At 36.6% G+C, this 17337-nt stretch overlaps 4 protein-coding genes across 7 annotated transcripts; 2 read left to right on the forward strand and 2 right to left on the reverse strand.

The window, feature by feature from the left end:
- The first annotated feature begins 260 nt into the window (after positions 1-260).
- LOC147553390 (uncharacterized) lies at positions 261-1373 on the forward strand. The gene has a single exon (XM_086665182.1). It carries the CDS (start codon positions 535-537, stop codon positions 1153-1155), a length of 621 nt encoding a protein of 206 aa, XP_086521308.1. The 5' UTR covers positions 261-534; the 3' UTR covers positions 1156-1373.
- Positions 1374-1632: 259 nt separating this feature from the next.
- Positions 1633-7802, reverse strand: LOC147553391 (Leucine-rich repeat protein kinase family protein). 2 transcript variants are annotated; one of them, XM_086665176.1, is made up of 15 exons: positions 6972-7802; positions 6174-6711; positions 5531-6042; positions 5287-5419; positions 5068-5139; positions 4897-4965; positions 4746-4817; positions 4572-4640; positions 4018-4184; positions 3679-3938; positions 3420-3546; positions 3254-3319; positions 2984-3170; positions 2762-2894; positions 1633-2422 (listed from the first exon to the last, which is right to left on the reverse strand). In XM_086665176.1, exons 1-15 carry the CDS (start codon positions 7036-7038, stop codon positions 2108-2110), a joined length of 2787 nt encoding a protein of 928 aa, XP_086521302.1. In that variant the 5' UTR covers positions 7039-7802; the 3' UTR covers positions 1633-2107. The 2 variants fall into 2 exon arrangements, with proteins under 2 accessions (XP_086521302.1, XP_086521303.1); XM_086665177.1 differs by lacking the exon at positions 4572-4640 and having other exon boundaries at positions 6972-7600.
- On the forward strand, positions 6553-11677 carry LOC147553392 (E3 ubiquitin-protein ligase AIRP2-like). Of its 2 annotated transcripts, XM_086665180.1 has the most exons (8): positions 6553-6667; positions 7852-8021; positions 9844-9935; positions 10063-10225; positions 10326-10392; positions 10490-10724; positions 10816-11177; positions 11315-11677. In XM_086665180.1, the coding sequence occupies exons 3-7, from the start codon at positions 9853-9855 to the stop codon at positions 11021-11023; spliced, it is 756 nt and encodes a 251-aa protein (XP_086521306.1). In that variant the 5' UTR covers positions 6553-6667; positions 7852-8021; positions 9844-9852; the 3' UTR covers positions 11024-11177; positions 11315-11677. The 2 variants fall into 2 exon arrangements, with proteins under 2 accessions (XP_086521306.1, XP_086521307.1); XM_086665181.1 differs by lacking the exons at positions 6553-6667; positions 7852-8021; positions 11315-11677 and having other exon boundaries at positions 9838-9935; positions 10068-10225; positions 10816-11272.
- Positions 11678-11950: 273 nt separating this feature from the next.
- On the reverse strand, positions 11951-15857 carry LOC147553393 (TPX2 (targeting protein for Xklp2) protein family). Of its 2 annotated transcripts, none has more exons than XM_086665178.1 (9): positions 15430-15857; positions 14256-14951; positions 13794-14180; positions 13639-13703; positions 13484-13558; positions 13022-13124; positions 12828-12899; positions 12593-12703; positions 11951-12403 (listed from the first exon to the last, which is right to left on the reverse strand). In XM_086665178.1, exons 1-9 carry the CDS (start codon positions 15499-15501, stop codon positions 12191-12193), a joined length of 1794 nt encoding a protein of 597 aa, XP_086521304.1. In that variant the 5' UTR covers positions 15502-15857; the 3' UTR covers positions 11951-12190. The 2 variants fall into 2 exon arrangements, with proteins under 2 accessions (XP_086521304.1, XP_086521305.1); XM_086665179.1 differs by having other exon boundaries at positions 12840-12899; positions 15430-15761.
- Positions 15858-17337: the final 1480 nt, after the last annotated feature.

A 17337-nucleotide genomic window follows, 5' to 3' on the forward strand; every position in this document is an offset into this window, starting at 1 on the left:
TCATAGTTTTCGTCTTCCACAAATCACTTATATTTTGTATGATTGTTAACTTTGCTATGAAACAAAAAGACAAGCTAAATTTAAACAGAAATTTTATGTGGTTTTCCGTGATTTATTATTTAATAGATAAGAATCATCGAAATAAAAATCATGACAATTTACATAAAATTTCTACCTCGAATCTGATTGTCTTTTTTATTTCATACTATTTTTCATCCTTTATTATGGCTTTATCCAGGGCATATTATCTCACTAGAACCTTTTGCACACTTTCTTATTGGTCAAGTTTTCATTAGAGGAAAATTCTATTTAAACATCCCCTATCCCCTCACATGAAAATTGACCAACCAAAGTCTTGCTTACCAAGTTTTCATTTTCACCTTCATCTTCAAAGTTCTTGCTCCCCAAGTTCTCATTTTCACCCTCTTATTATCTCCTCTGTTTCTCTCCCTCTCTAAGAAAAAAAAAACCCATAAAATCAGTAGTTTCTTTCACATCCATCCACCCAAAAACAAACATTTTTCAATCTAGAAGATGAAGAACGAGGGTCGTCAACAACAACATGGGATTATTAGGAACTCTGTGATTTCACCATCACCATTCAACCCAAGGATCAATTCTAGAGCTTTCAATCAATTTTCTTCTCGATCCAATTCTGGGTTTGTCCCCAAAATTTCAACAACAACTACTAACATGTCGAAATTAAACGGAAATGGTGGTACTGGTAGTAAATCAAAGTGGACAGATTGTCATGTTCATCCTAGTTATAGATCTAAAGACAAAATTAAAGGTACCCAGAAGCTTAAATCTGTTGGTGTTGTCATGAATAATCGATTAACAGATAAAGGGTTAGGAATGGATTACAGGGGAGTCTCTGCTTCTGCAATTTTAGGGCATTTGAAGTCTAAAGATTATTGGAATGATCAGATGGATGATGAAGATGATTATGGTGCTGATCAATTAGATGATGTTTATGATGGTGATGAATCAAAACCCATCTCTCTCTATTTGGTTAAAGAAGAAGGATCTAGTTCCCCAAGTACTGGATTTGAAGATGAAGATGAAGATGATGATCATATGAGTTTCTGTGATGTGGGTTTTGTGATTGATCAAATAGATGGTGATGAAGATTGGTGTTTAGTTGAAGAACTATGAAAAAACCTAAAAAAAATGGGTACAAATTGAATCTCTAACTCTTCTTTAACTATTTAGTAATATGTAATTGTTGTTCATGAAGGTTTTAGATTGTAACTAGGATTGCTTAAATGATCAAACATCTTTTACTGTTTGAATATCAAAAAAGAAAAGAAAAGAAAGAAACTTGTAACTTCTTAGTTGTTCATTTTATCAAATATAATAGTAGTTTATCTTAATCAAGGGATTCTTATTGTCTATGACGACGAGAATTATCGCCTCTCTTGTTTTAGTTATGTATTTTGATGCTTGAAGTTTGAGAGTTGAGACATTGTTGATCAATGAGCAAATAGCAATGACTCATTGGTAGTTTTCGCGAAGAATGGCACCCATATATTGATAGAGAATTTTGAGTTTACGGACTCTGACAATAATTGGTTACTGAGTTTATCTTTTGAAGTCAAAAGCTTGTGTCAATGGGGTCACATAGATATGATAGGACGGAAAAGCTCAAGTTATCTTTGCGTATAGATATCCTCACAGAAAATCACATGCAAAAAATTTCATCCATACTTAACTCTCACAGAAATAAGAGCTAACAATCCTCCAGATACTGAAAAAGTTAATGGCGTTATCGACATCATAGTACAGGAGGAAGACCTTCACAACAACCCGTGAAGTTTGTATAACCAAAAGCTCGAGCTAATTTTCCACTCGTACAGTACCCATGGACATGCTTCTACGGTCAAACTTAGCGAAGAAAACAATCTTTCATGGCACCAAAGCTTCAAGAATCATGACCATAGACCGCCTCAAGACAATGTTTTGGTTCTTTTGACTATGCACTTTGTTTTTTGTATCTGTTGTTTCTACTCAAATAACCCCAATGATTCTATTTGTAAGAAGAAAGAGGAAGTGTTGGAGGAAATTCCCGCTAACAACATATTATCCATTGAAAACAAAGACTTATCGTTTATCTTGCAGACGGGTTTAGACAACTTGTTGATAATTCAAGACTTTCTGTGTCCTTCATAAGGTGGGTGGGTTCTATTGTTGAAGAAGAATCTGAAGATTTCTGGTAACTTCTTTTTGTTGTTCCCTTTTCGATCTTAATTGTTTCTTGTATAACTAGAACTATTTCCTGCATCTTTGGCCTGGAAGCGCTATGGGGCTCCACACTTAGAATTGCAACTTCAGCCATCCTCCATAAAGACTCAACTTTGAATTTTCCTTCTAGTGAAGGATCTACTAACCTTGTCACATCTCCTTTATGGATCAATGACCTTGACTGCACAAAAAAAAGTACCAACTCTAAGTTTATCGAAGATTAAGCTTTCAAACTGTAGCTAAACAATCTATAAGTTGGGACCGTTTGTCGGCTTCGGCTCGGGGGTTAGCCTGTGCCGTAGGCGAGTTTTGAACTCGGTTTTTTCTCCCCATTTGTCCTTCTTTTCCTTTTGTTACTCTCTTTGTTGTTTTAGTTTATATGAAACGTCTAAACAGTAGCAGAGATTAGACAACGAAGTATATTTCAGTAACTCGGCTAGTCACTCAAATAGCCAGGCCAGGGTTCTGAGTCCAATTGCATAGTAACAAATAGTATTTAAAGAGTTCGAAGGAAGCATACCCAGTGAACAATATTCCACTCAGGTCCATAGTCTTTTACTGAGAACGGCTTCCTTCCTGAGATCAATTCTAGGAGAACAACCCCAAAGCTATAAACATCGCTCTTCTCAGTTAACTGCTGATTTGCATAATACCTTCAAGAAGTATTTAGTATAAGATTTTAGTTATGTTTGTGATTAAAAAAGGGAAGAAATGCAACATAACTTAGTAACCGATGACTCACTCAGGGTCAAGGTATCCAACTGTTCCACATGCGATGCTTGATATATGGGTTAAATCTTCGTCGGTTTGTCTTGAAAGACCAAAATCCGACACCTTTGCTCTCATGTTAATGTCAAGGAGAATATTACTTGTTTTGACGTCTCGGTGAATAATGCTGGGATTGCAACCACTATGCAGGTACTCTAGACCTATAAATATCTCTATTCGTTATTATCGTATATGAAAAACAGATCTCATATTCAAACTGATTTCAAGTAGAAACCCTTAGTACCTTTAGCTGCGTCTTCTGCAATGGTAAGACGAGATAGCCAGTCGAGGTGTTTCTGGTCAACGGAATCTGAACGATAGATTATGTTGTAGATGATGAAACTGTTTTTTTTTTGTTGGAATTGGAAATTTAGAGAAGATTAACAACAAGTACATAAGGACATACGTACCATGTATATGTTCACGAAGCGTCCCGTTATGCATAAACTCATAAACCAGAATTCTCTGACTTTCTTCTTCACAGTAGCCAATTAACGGAACTAAGTTTTTATGATGAATTCTTGACAAGAGTGAAACCTGAAATGTAATTGTAACCACATGAATGATTAGTTATAAGACCATTATAAGTTTTTTAATGTACTCATAACTAAATAATTTCGATTCTTCGTTTAATGTTTTAATATTGTGTTTCTTACTACATGATAGTACCTCATTCACGAACTGTTGTGCTCCATGGCTAGAAGCTTCAGCCGAGATCTTCACTGCAACTTCCTTTCCATCTTTCATTTTGCCATAATATACAGGTCCAAAACTTCCTTTTCCTATTTCTTTTGAGAAGTTATTGGTTGCTTCTTCTAGCTCAGAAAAGGTAATATGGTACGCCACGTCAAGGCTTTCATCAATCAAAGATCCAGTTTGTCCAAGAGAATAGGCAGTTGAAGGCTTCGATGTAACGTGCAATGAGTTACCTAAAGACAATCCAAGTAATTGTGAGAAACCATTCACAAGAAAATGTTTATCATTAGAAAGTGTTCATACGACACATACTTTTTTCAGTTTTCATCTGAGACCTCGATTTCCTACAATTACGTAATAATAGACAACTTCCTCCGAGGATAAGAAGGAGCACGAGTGCAGCAATTGAAGCACCAAGTATCAGCTTCAAATTCTTTTTATGCTGCTTTCTTCGCAAAAGTTCAGGATTGCCATCATAACTGCATATAATAACGTTAACATCTTCATATCAAATTGTTTGATTCGCGATGTTTACCTGATAATTAAATAATATTCATATCCATTAATAATATGTGAATCAATATCCTCGGAAGAGCATTAGTGTACATGCATCCACGAACGGAACCACTAGTTGGCCAGACCAGGCACTAGCTAGGATACATATTTTATTTCTCCTTTAGAGGCAGCCTAATAGGTAAACATTTTCATATTAGTTAGCATATATATACACACACACACCATCCCCCAGGCCTGATCCCTCAAAGGAATTCTTGGTTCCACTCCTGGGTGCATCTAAAAAGCTACCCATTGAGCTCCATATATTACAATGAGTTTGTTTACGAATTCTGAGATATAACTACACTCACTTGAATACCAACTTTCCAGTTAACAACGATGGAGCTATCTCCCCACTTAGAGAGTTGTTCTCAACGTACCTGTCACTCGTATAAGAGGTAAGAATAGCTAACAAATCAATCTACCATAAAACAACAAAAGCTCGAAAAGAATGACAACAATCTCAGTTAAGTTATATGACGTACAATTCTCGCAGGTTCGGTAAATCACCCATGTAAGAAGGCAATGGACCAGTCAACCTGTTGTGCTCTAGATGTCTGCACATTACATACACATAGAGTCATTTTCTTTCTTTAGGTACATTATAAGATTTACAATCCTGATTGAAAAACTTACAGAATGTTCAAACTGACAAGATTACTCAGGTCAGGAATCGGCCCAGACAAGGAGTTCCCATCCAACCACCTAAAGATTTATAAACTGAGTTCGCTAAGTATATTTGATCTCAACTCAGTTCTTGGTAAAATTAACGAAAAATGGCATCGTTTGTGGCATGCCATTACTTACAGCTCTGTTAAGCTGTCCAGGTGATTAAGCTCTGATGGAATTTTGCCCTTCAACTTCTTTCCTGATAAAACTCTGTTTGACAAGTCAGTACTTAAACCATCTTATTTTCATCGGAAACAAGTTCCTCATTTTTCTTTACTAGATAATTTGCATATATTCGATTTGTTCATGCTGAATTACTGCATGTTTCAAATTTTTATGACTAGAATCAGGACTTACATTTTTGTAATCCTTGCTGGTTTGCTGGAACTGCATTTCAACCATTCCCAAGGAGTAGGAGTACATGGATCACCTTCCTCATAAATCCAATCACTTCCGGTGGACATGGCGCTGAGGGCATCCAAAACCATTGCTTCAAATCAAAAATAAAAAACACTTCAACATCAGGTGAGGGCTAACTGACATAATATATACATAAACGTGGCTTCTTCGTTCAAAACAAAAATCAAGTAATTCAACTTACTATCTTTGTTATATGTCTTGGGTATAATCTGGACATATTTGCAAATCTCAATTGCGTTTAGGAGTGGTCCTCGTGTAGAATCCCATGTCTTGACGAACGAGAATGACAGAACAAAGTCTAACGATATATTCATATAACTAGGTTCATATAGAGTATAACTACCATTTCCATTCTCAGCAATATTTACTACCACATCATTATAGCCTGCTACTCGAGGTCGTTCCATTTTAAACTTCCTAGTTTCGTTCCACCCCAAATCTTCTATCTCAGCCAAGTATGCGTAAGCTCGAGCATTAGCTGGGAAACCATTAAGATTTAACCTGTAACTGAGCCTCCCTCTCCTGCCAACTACGGCTGTTTGCATAACTTTAAGAGGCGGATATTCTTGTGCTCTTGTTTCAACATTCTTGGGAGTACTGATTCTCTCTGTTCCAGGAGCAACACCTACTAGATAATTCTGTCTCTTTTCAAGATCTGAACTCCATATACGATCATAAGGGTCGTCCGGGTACCTGTTTCAAAAGAAAATTACTTGACGAATTTGTGTGTGTCTCTCTCTCTCTCTCTCTCTCTCTCTCTCTCTCTCCCTCCCTCCCTAATCCCTATACATATATATATATAAAATAGGTAGGAAATGACATACCTTACTGCATCTTTGCTAGGAGCTCCAAAATTTACTCTTGCTGCAACTTTGAGGAAAAAATCATTCTCATAATCTGTATCATACATTGAAAGATTAAACGGGCGAAGTTCAAGAGTAGAGATGAACGGGGAACCAGCCGATGCACAGCACAAACACACATCTATAGAGTTCGATGGTGCTTTAATGATCATTTCCTCAATATATACCCTTGAAGCATCGAATATCGTTACAGTTGACCACAGAGTTGCATCCAAATAAAGCTGGAACTTAGGATATGAATCTACTGTTCCTGAATTTCCATACTGAAATGTTGCTCTAATAAGATATCGTCTTCTCTCTGTTGTTCTTAGGTTATAACAGTACTTTTTGTTGTCTGCAGGGAATTCTCTACGTCTTTGGTACTGTGATTTGCCATTGTTTTGACTCTGAATCTCCACTACCTTTCCATGCCGAGTAGTACCAGAGTCGGAAATCCATTCTAGTCCAGTACTCAGGTCAGTATAATTACCCGTTGCTCCACAATCGATACTGATAAACTCTGTTTACTCAAACTAGTTAGTAGGTTTTAGCATCAAAATCTGCATTCTTACAATAGCACATAAACTTGTAAATTTTTCCCTTGACGGTTCCAATTAGCATATGTTTTCTTAGGTTTTGTGGTTTTAGTAAGTACTAATCATCGACATAGATTTCTGTATTTGTTTTCATTCGATATTTATACCAAGAAGGAGAATTTGTTATATGTCAATATAGATAAAAACAGATAATATCATTTCGAGATTTAGATTGAGAACTTACCATTAACTTGGCAAAAAACAGGAGATAATTGAAGAAGCAAAACCAGCAAAAACGGGAGTCGACCCATTAAACTCCAAGAACAGAAACTAATAATTCTGGATCTTGTCTTTGTATTATTTCTCTCAGTATCCTAATACTTCCACTCAAGTTTCAACATATTATCACCCATTACTCTTCCACTTTCGCCTTTTTTTTTCCTTACATGTCTTTGTTGGATGCAAATTGTTCATTCACATGTCTCTTTCCATCTAAGAATCTGCTTTCCAAAGAGAAAAAAGTTACAAAAATCCACCTTTTGTGATTTCCAAAGGATATCCCCATGCACTAAAACTAGTTTAAAAACTTCAAATGCTTGAACTTTTAATTGTTCACTCATTTTTAATTTAGGATATAAATATGAAAGGTAGACTTTCTAGCATGCTTTCACACTTATAATACATTACGATTCGAAATCGATATCGTGGGTATATGATAAAATTAGTCTTTACTTCTCTTTGCTTACATTTCAATTATATTTATTTCACTTTTCATCTTTAGATTTGATTGTTGTTGCTATTACATTATTCTTGAATTTGAATGTATTGGAGGAAGAAGGGTGGGAGGTAGTAGAACTTTGGACCACCCAAATCAAAAGAAAACAAAGAAGAAAAAGAGAAAGTGTAGTAGTAGAAAAGTTAAGGCATCTCTAAGGAACAAAAGCAAAGATGGGTAGACAAGGAAAAAAAGTAAAGTTAGAAAAATGGGTTGCAAAGAAGGAATTTTTATAATTCTTTATACCCAACTTTTGGTTACCCTATTGATGTCATTTGTCACCTTCCTTTAACCTTCTACAATTTTGATTTGATTTTTCTCTGTTATCTTGTCTAAACCATGTTCACAGGAAGACCAAGAAACATTCAAAATCAAGGTGGACTTTGAAATCTTGTTTTGGCCCGGTACGGCCCTGGAGCGGAATTTTGTTAGAGATGAATTGCATATATAATATTGTTTTCGTTCCTCGCTTGTCTTTAAGATGGTGGTTGAAGGTTGCGCAGTGTCTCCAACAAACTGGTAAGATTTGAACTATAGTATATAGTACTTTTGAAGAACTAAAACCCAAGAAGAATGGCATCTTGATGGTCTTGTGGGATAACGTAGAAAAATGTTATATACACTTACCATTTATACCTGCCACACTCACATCTGCTTTGACTTCAACAAAAATTATCTATACACTGTATAACAAAAGTGGTGAGCATTTAAAATTTGCCCCACCAAAATTACCATGGAAATCTATAGGCACCATTGAAGTTGTTCAGGTTAATATATCATGACCAACCTAGATACCTAGTTGGGCCAATGATCGGGTAAGTGTTTATATGATGAGGCCATGCCCGCCCATCACAACCTAGAGGTCGTGCGGGGCTGAAAATCTTGTGCTTCGGACAGGCCTCTCTCCCATCAGACTAGGATGTTGCCGACTGGGTAAACGAGCTCTCAGGCTACATTCCTACCCCTGAATGTTACCTAGCTGAATATTAGCATGTGGAGTAGTTAGAGTGGACATGTTAGTTGATGTTTTAAAATATGTTTTTATGCCTCAAGGCTACGCAGTGCGTCGAGGCGAACGCCTTGATGCTTAAAAGGTGTGAAGTTTTTTTTTAAGGAAAACGATATCAATTATGTAAAAAAAGAAAAAAAAATACTACTTTAGGTAATTTATGCCGCCTCTCTGAAGTGTTATTGGCGCCCCTTTTCTTCACAATCTCGCTCTAATATTGGCCTCGAGAGGGGCGCCAATAACAGTTTGAGGGGCGCCTATAAAACTACCCTAGTTCTTATACTTTACCACTGTAGTATGAAACTCGAAGTGTGTAAGAAACAAAATATTAACATTTTTGTGTTGTCCACCAACTCAAAAATAACATGTGACTTCAGATGCACACGTTTTATTTTCGAGTTCAAATACATATTCCTTGGGGCAAAAGGTGACCACCTAGGCTCAAGGTGCATCTCATGCATACTCCTTGAAGGCTTGAAAGTTCTTTAAAACATTGATGTTAGGGATGATTAAAGATTCATTCACCTACTATTTAGGAGGTCACCCACTTGGCCACTCATGAAGAGAGGTCCACTTACTAAAAAGGAATTAAAAAAAAGTGTTTTTTAAGTGCAGAAAACGGTTTTTTAAGGACAAGAGTGTTTGTTGGTTGGCTGGTTATCAGTTTTTTCAAAAAAAGATACCATCTATGAATATAAAACAGCTACCATGATCTTTGCACTCACATTAGCTGGTAAGTATATGACTTTTGATTATGATTAGCACGTTTCGTGACCCTTGGATTAAACCTAATTTCATCTAATAGTTGACCATCCTTATAAATTGACTATTTCATCTTGTTTTGTTCATGTTCCAATTAGGCAAAATTAACCTAATATCTGATTAGCTTTTGCTTAACAAGCCGTGTGCCCCGCATAGTGGCGTACTACATTTTGTGTGGTGTGGTGTGTCAGACACTTTAGGCAAGACCCGTAAACAGGTTGTGCCGTGCGGAAACTAACTCCGATTAGCAAAGTAGATAGATAGTTTTGTGACTCCCCTTGTGCAAATAATATCAATAATGTGACTTGGGATTTGAATTGCTTGCATTTTTAAAACACACATTCTGTTTTAGAATGATTAGAAGTGAATGAAAGACAAGGAGAAGGGAAATGCAAGAGAGAGAAGGTATCCCTTTCTTGTACTTGAAGTTGAACAAAGGATTCAACTCTAAGCAACCCCTTCCCTATCTCTCTAAAAGACCTACCCCACCCAAAAAAGACTTTCAAATAAGCTCCTCTTAAAAAGCCTCCTTTTCATTTCTTTCTTTGTTTTTGCCCAAAAAAACTCAAGGGAATAGAGATGGGGAAAAAACAACCTCACAAATTGTCTTATAGAGAATCTATCAAAGTTCTTGAAGCTGATATACAACATGCCAATGCCCTGTAAGTTTCTTTATCTTTCACTCTATTCTTCAACTTCTTGTGTTCTAGATTGAATTCAAATGAATTAGAATTGGATGTTTGGTTTTTTATATGGATGAAGTTGATTAATTTGAATTTGGGTATATAGTGCAGTTTCTCTCTCAAGAGAGTATGGTGAAGAATGCATTCAAATGAAATTATCTTATAATCCTCTTGCTCCATTATTTATCTACTTGATTGAATGGATGGATTGTAGTTGTACAGATACTCTCCCAAGTTATTTAGGCCTTCTCCATATACTTATATACAAGGTGGGTTTTCATATCTTGTCCTTAATACTATCATATGCACTTCTCATTTTGATGATTTCACTAAATTCCTACTCTATTACGCGTTTTATCGGATATTCAGGTACTAAATGATGGCAAGACAACCATATCCTCGAACGAAAGAAGGGCTAGTCTAAGGGAGTTTTACGGTATGTACTTGTGGTTTCTCTCTCAAAGATGATCTTGTTCGACTCTTTGTTTATCTCTGTCTGTACCTATTTTTTACTGAAGAAAACACTTTTGCAGCTGTTATATATCCCTCACTTCAGCTACTAGAAGGTGACTTAACCGGATTAGAAGATAAGAATACGAAAGGTTTGTGTAAGAAAGATTCGGGCGAGAAGAGGGTGAAAGAGTCCTTGACGATTTCCAAGAGAGAACTCGAAACAGATGATGAATGTGGCATTTGTATGGAAGTTTGCACGAGGATGGTCTTGCCCAACTGTGGTCATTCCCTTTGCATAAGCTGCTTTCATGATTGGTAACAATTACTTTTGTTAACCTTTTTATTTCATTCGACAACTTACCGCTAAAATGAGTTTAACTCCTTCAGTTTTTTTTCTTTCGACCAGGAATGCGCGTTCTCAATCTTGCCCGTTTTGCCGTGGTAGTCTACAAAGAGTCAGCTCAAATGACTTGTGGGTTCTAACAAGTAATGGAGATGTTTTAGATACAAAAACTCTTGCGAAGGAGAACCTCAGACGTTTCTATCTCTATGTGGATACTTTACCTCTTCTGATCCCCGAAGCTCTCTTCTTCGTACATGAATTCACGATCTGATTTATGACTAAAGCCGACCACTCAATTGTACATAGGGTCTGGTTTGGAACTTTGGATAAGTCTGTCTAGTCATCCTTATTCTGTTCATCGGGAAAATGGAGGAATTGAAGATTCCGGTGGATTGGAGTTCTATATCGCCGAGTGAAACCTGCAGGTTTTGAATTGCTTGAATTCCTCTTCTTATTGCGGAAAAGAAAAGAATGGGGGAGCATCTGCAGCTATAAAAAGTACAAGACTGTACTGGATAAGGTATTCTTGATCTTCATTTTCAGCTTTCCGGGAAACCTGCAGGTTTTGAATTGCTTGAATTCCTCTTCTTATTGCGGAAAAGAAAAGAATGGGGGAGCATCTGCAGCTATAAAAAGTACAAGACTGTACTGGATAAGGTATTCTTGATCTTCATTTTCAGCTTTCCGGGAAACCTGAGAATCTGAATAAAATTGGAAGACATGAATTCTGCTTTTCATTATGCACATAAACATACATACATATATATATATATATATATATATATATATATATATATATATATGATATATATCCTTGTATATATCGATATCATTACATAATGAAATGTTCTACTAGCATAAGTAGATGTTTACATAAATCATTCTGAAATTACTTGTGATGAATGAAAAACTCATATTTTAGATATAGAAGTGATTAACTAGTATCGTTCACGTTCATTACAATTTGTCAGTCTGCTGGAAGGAGAAACACCAGGATCAAAACCCCGAGTCTTGATCTTGAGAGTCTTTTCTCTTCTGATGCATCTAAAGAACCAATGGAGTCCCTCCGTCCCACCGGAGGGGATTTTCTGCCCTAATTTCTTATTTTAGAAGTAAAGATAAGAGTAGTAGTAAATGGAAGAAATCTGTAAGAGGGCCAAATGCATGAGACTATGTGAAGACCTTTTTGGTCATGAACTTAGCTCAAGAATGACATAGTCATAGATTTTATAACTGTTTTACGATGTTTCATTATCTTTACACCCACCATGCAACAGATAAACTGAACTAATACAAAACTTCACTTTTATATTCATATATCAGTAGTAGTAATTCCAACTCCCTTGCCTCTTAAACAAGTTACCATAACCTTTCTCCTCTGAGGACGAGCCGATAGATTATAGGGCATTAGGGCATGTTCTGCTTCCTTCGTCATCCCTTAACTCTGGATATTTGGAGAAGCATTTTCATGGGCTCTCTTAGGTTGTGAAGCAACATAACTTGTCGAAGTTCTGCTACTCTTTCTTGTAGCAGGTTTCGAGTCATCACTCTTGATAGAAGGCTTCCTGGGTGGCAGAGAGCTTGTGCTCTCGGTTGCATTGAGACTAGGCTTTCTCCCAAGCTTGGGCGACCGAGGCTTAGTCAATGGAATCTGCAACAATCGTAGTAAATTATCGAGCAAATAGATAGAGAAATACTTCACTAGGTATTGAGACAGGATTCGAAGCAGTTAAAAGCACTACAACAAATAGAAACTTCATTCACCCTAGGGGTAGAGCGGCTAGTATATAGATGATGACCCTCATCGACTCACAATCATACACATGATAGAAAGAAATACCTTCTTAATCTGACTCTTTGCAAATTCTGGCTCACGATAAAAATCTGGCATTGGCTTGGCCTTGAAGCTGAGGCTTTGCCGCATCTTTTTAAGTTCGGTTTCATCCTTTTCCTGTTTCAATGGACAACAGAAAATTGTTCAAGAATTATGAAAGGACTATTAAGAACCCAGTTAGCATTTATGATTGTTGAAGTTCAAGTTTAGTCATATCCAGATCAAAGTAATGGATAAACACCTTAGATTTCACCTTAAGCTGCATTTCTTTTGCCTCGGTGGCGTTGAGTTTTTCTTCAAGCTTCTGAAAGTACTGTGGAAGAAATTAAAAGGAAAGGTAAGAAAGCTAAGAACTAGGGTACCAGTTATAGTGATACCGGTTATAGCTCATTAACGGAATATATAGACAGAAGAAACTATTGGGTCAGGCCTTGCCTCCTTCCTTTTGGCAGCTCTTTCATCACTCCTGAAGCTAAAAGAAGATGATACTATAGGAGATGAAGCTTTATTCCTAGAAGCACTTGAAGAACTAGGACTCCTGGCGAACAGTTCCAAAATGACTTAGAAGACATTTAGATGAATAAAAACAATGAGTAAACCAAACTTTAATCGCAAATGATAGTGAAAGAATAAGGTAGAAACATTTCCAAGCAAAATCAACCAACCCAAACGGTTTTTTTTTCCGAGAATTTCAACCTAAATATTGATAAGTCACACGACACAAAAAGGGGTTGGGACTGACAGAACAAATTCCCTTCGAACGTATCAACCATTTACTACAAAACTGTAAGCTAAAATAAGTGGTCTGAAGCTGACATACATCCAATTCCGAGGTCTATAGCTCACAACGACGACTAAAACAAACATAAAACAGGAGATGATGGAAGTGCTACTTACTCTATACAGAGGGATTGACATTTCACATCCAATTTTCTGCTCACAGGGGCTTTGTTTCCTAGTGGTGGTTTAGGCCTGCAAACCATCAAATGAGATAAGTACCGCTTCTTGGTAAATTGCAAGTCGATGGAGATGAAAATGATAATTATAATTACCTTCTACTCCCCGAATGAGGTGTTACTGTGGTAGCCTTTGGGATTAATTTTGTACTCGTAGATGTCTATAGACAAATTGAATCATTAGCATCTTCTCGTTTTACTAGAAAACAACTTTCCGAGAAACAAGAGAGGCAAGAGAAGAGATTTAGTACCCTAGATGGAGTGCTTATAGGAGTGGTGCCATTTTTGGATATCTTATTTGAACCAGAAGCCACTCCAGAATCCCCATTCTTATGGAGCATGGGCGAAGACATCTTATTGGTTTCCCTGGCACGAGGTAACGGAGCATAATTGATCGACATATGAAGTGATTTCGGAGTTGATCTCTTTCTATCCACTTCATCACTCGCAAGCTTCTTAATATTTGGAGTCGCATTATTTTCTTTCCTCGAATAAACAGGAGTTCTGGGTCTTGCAAGAGGAGACACAATCTTGGTTGCGCTACTGGGAGCAGGAAGTTTCGATGAGGATGCCGCTGGTTTCACCTCCATTTTTGATGTCGAAGGATCCTGATTGGCAGGAAGAATCTCCTGAGACACCTGAAAACCACATTTGAGTATCAAAGTCATTATCAGAAATAGCGAAAGGAGGCGAGTAATTTGGCTCTCGTATACCTTTAATGGCGACTCTTTGGTTGTTCGAATCTCCATCTCAGTAACCTCTGTTTGTTTCTCCACGTTTCTATGTTGATTGGGTGATTCAATGTGTCGAGAGTACTCGTGAACAATCTGCTCTTCTGCAACCAAATCTACTTCTTCCACTTCTGCTGTTTCGAAGCTACTTTCTTCAACATTGCTTAGATTCTCAACATCTGCATACTGGTTATTTGACTCAACCGGAGAAGAATTCTCGACGAGAATCTGCTCTTCTATTACAAAATCAGCTTCTTCGACCTTAGCTATTTCGGAGCTATCGTTTTTGCAACTTGGGTTACTGTCATTAGCATCAATTGGCTCTGTCTCTAACACCTTGACATCCTCGGATTCATTAACAACCAGACGGTGGTTTAACCCATTTGACTCTGAATCTAGAACACAATCATTATGAACTCCATTAATCTCTGAGTTACAAACTTCATTATCGGCAGCATTTGCTTGCTCGAGTAACGCAGCAGCTTTCTGCTGGGCAATTCTCTTGTAATGTGCTTCAAAGTAAGCTTTCTTTTGAGCAACCGAACCCGGTTTGGAGTACTTCTCAACCTCTTCTAAATACCTGTTCTGATTGAAGGATGACCATCTCTCCCAAGATAGAGATTCTGTCATGAACCTTCCAAAAGATATTGATTCTCCTAGTGCTTGAATTGGGTTCTCCTGTAACATAGATTTATATAGTTTTAAAAGAGAAATCTCATATGTCAAGATCAGTTATTTTAACTAGATGAAGTTGAGAGCACCCATTTCATGAAAGTAAAAAACCCTAAACAAAGGCGAAATCCATTTTGAGAACATTATGTTAAGTTTGTGGTCATCCAACTCAAAATCATTTGGCAACGAGTGATGAGGATGTAAACATTACATATTATGTAGAGTTGCTATGATCGTCATTCTCCGATGTGGGACTATTCTAACACATATTTTGCAAAACCAAATTCTGGGTACCTTTCAAAAGTTAGATTTTGGAGATAAACTGGTATGAAACAGCAAGGCAGAAAAAAAGGCTCAAACTTGTGAACTCTACATAATATGTCATTAACAGAGAGAAAGAGAGAGACAATTGGAGAAAATTTTAAATCAAACCCATAAACAGAAACTGAAAATGGAGAAATGGGTGTTTAGTTGTTCTACAAACCTGTATGGTTTCATGGTGATTGTCAGAAGGATGAGAAAATGGTTGTTGCATAAGACAAGCCGAATCAGCCATGGCTCCTCCCCCTGTGTAGAACAAAATCTAGTTAAGTTTGAATTTCTCTTCTTCTTTGTTTCTCCAAAGTTATAATCTTTGAAGTCAGTTTCAAATTTGAATCACACACCAAGTGTTAGGTCCATTAAAAGAAGACTTGGGTCAGATGGAGAGAGAGAGAGAGAGAGAGAGAGAGAGAGATGCAGAAAAAGGAAAGCTTTTTAGGGGGTTCATTTCTTGTTAACTGCAATAAGCCACGAAGTAATAAGAGAGTGGTGGGTGGGAAGAGAGAGAGAGAGAGAGAGAGAGAGAGAGAGAGAGAGAGAGAGATTTTGGTGTTTTCAGATGATGAGAGAGAAAGTAGGAGAGGTGGGGTTAAGTTTTGAATTATTTCATTTTGGTCCTTAAAGATGACAATCTCACCAAAATGACTCCCTCGAATAAGTCAAGCTTCATAAGTGATTTTCTGTTTCATTTTTGTTAGTCAATTTTAACAGATAACTATTTTACCCTTTCCTTTGAAAGTAACTATCTCCATGTGCTTTCTGTTCCTTCTTCCTTGGAAAAGGTTGGCCAACAGTCTCACCACCACTACCATCTTCTCTTTCTACTCTTATATTCTCTCTCTCTCTCTCTCTCGCATTTTCTCTCTATCTCTCTCTTTCCTTTGAAGATTTAATATAGTTCTATCTACAAATGTTAAGATCTCTCATATTAAAATTTGTCGTTCTTGAAAATTTGGTTTGTTAGGTTTTTTCATTTTGATAATTTAACCCTCCAAGGTTTATCATTTTGTATTGAACAATGTCTACATCAAGCACGAATTTTCAGTCAACTGAAACTTCAATCTACATATTCCTACAAAAAAAATAAGGGGAAGGAAATGAAGAGAGAGAAAAACGTAAGGGAGAAGAATAGAGAGGGAAGATGACGATTGTGGCTGGTGCATGGTGGTTGAACGACGGTGGAAGGAGAAGAGATGAGGAATAATAAAAATGAAGTGAAATGACATGCAAGAGATGACTGTTGAAAAGAAAGCTACAAAAGAAAAAATAAAAAATTAAGAGTTAAAGTTGACTAATATAAAAAAATGAACCTTTTGGAAGCTGGTTACTTTTGAAGGGCTGATTTGGCGAGTTAGTCATTTATTAGGGGTCAAAGTGAAATTAACCTTTACCTTTCATTTTTTAAATTAAAGTATTAGTCCTTTTTTTAACACAGTACTTGTCTGTGGGTAACGTCTATCTTTGCTTCTCAAGTCAAAACACAAATTCAAATCTTAAAGAATCATTCATAATTAGTTGATCAACAAAGACAAGAATCTGTCCTTTTTTTGAGGATTTTTTTTTGTTTACACTTTTTTGAAGATGTTTGAGTATTGAATTTGAAAATATAAAGCCCAACAGACATACCCTAAAAATGCATCTCATTTACATTTTTTATTTGCATGACCTTAATTGTGATCAAAACTCTAAAGGCATGAAATGAATAACAAGAGGGACCAAAACACGAAAAAACGTAGGGTAAGAGCATCTCCAATGCAAGACTCAAGAAAAACTCTAAAATCCTATGTGTCAAGTGTGAAAAATGGATCTCTAAATGATCTCTTTCCTATTTGGTCATTTAGAGACACTATATTGCAAAACCTTCTCCAATGCAAAACTCAAGAGAAACTCTAAAATCCTATATTTTGGTTTAAAACTAATTGATTTGTTTATGTGACATTTAGAGTGTCCTCTTAAGGATCTCCAAAATAAATCTTGACACATCACTTTAGAGATTGATGTTGAGTTTTGCATTGTAGATGGATTTTAAACAAAAACTCTAAAAAATCCTATGTGCACTCTAAGATTTAGA

This window comes from Eschscholzia californica, unplaced genomic scaffold, assembly GCF_041429995.1.
Source record: "Eschscholzia californica isolate CP2 unplaced genomic scaffold, dmEscCali1.0.p SCAF_3, whole genome shotgun sequence".
NCBI classification, from domain to species: domain Eukaryota; kingdom Viridiplantae; phylum Streptophyta; class Magnoliopsida; order Ranunculales; family Papaveraceae; genus Eschscholzia; species Eschscholzia californica.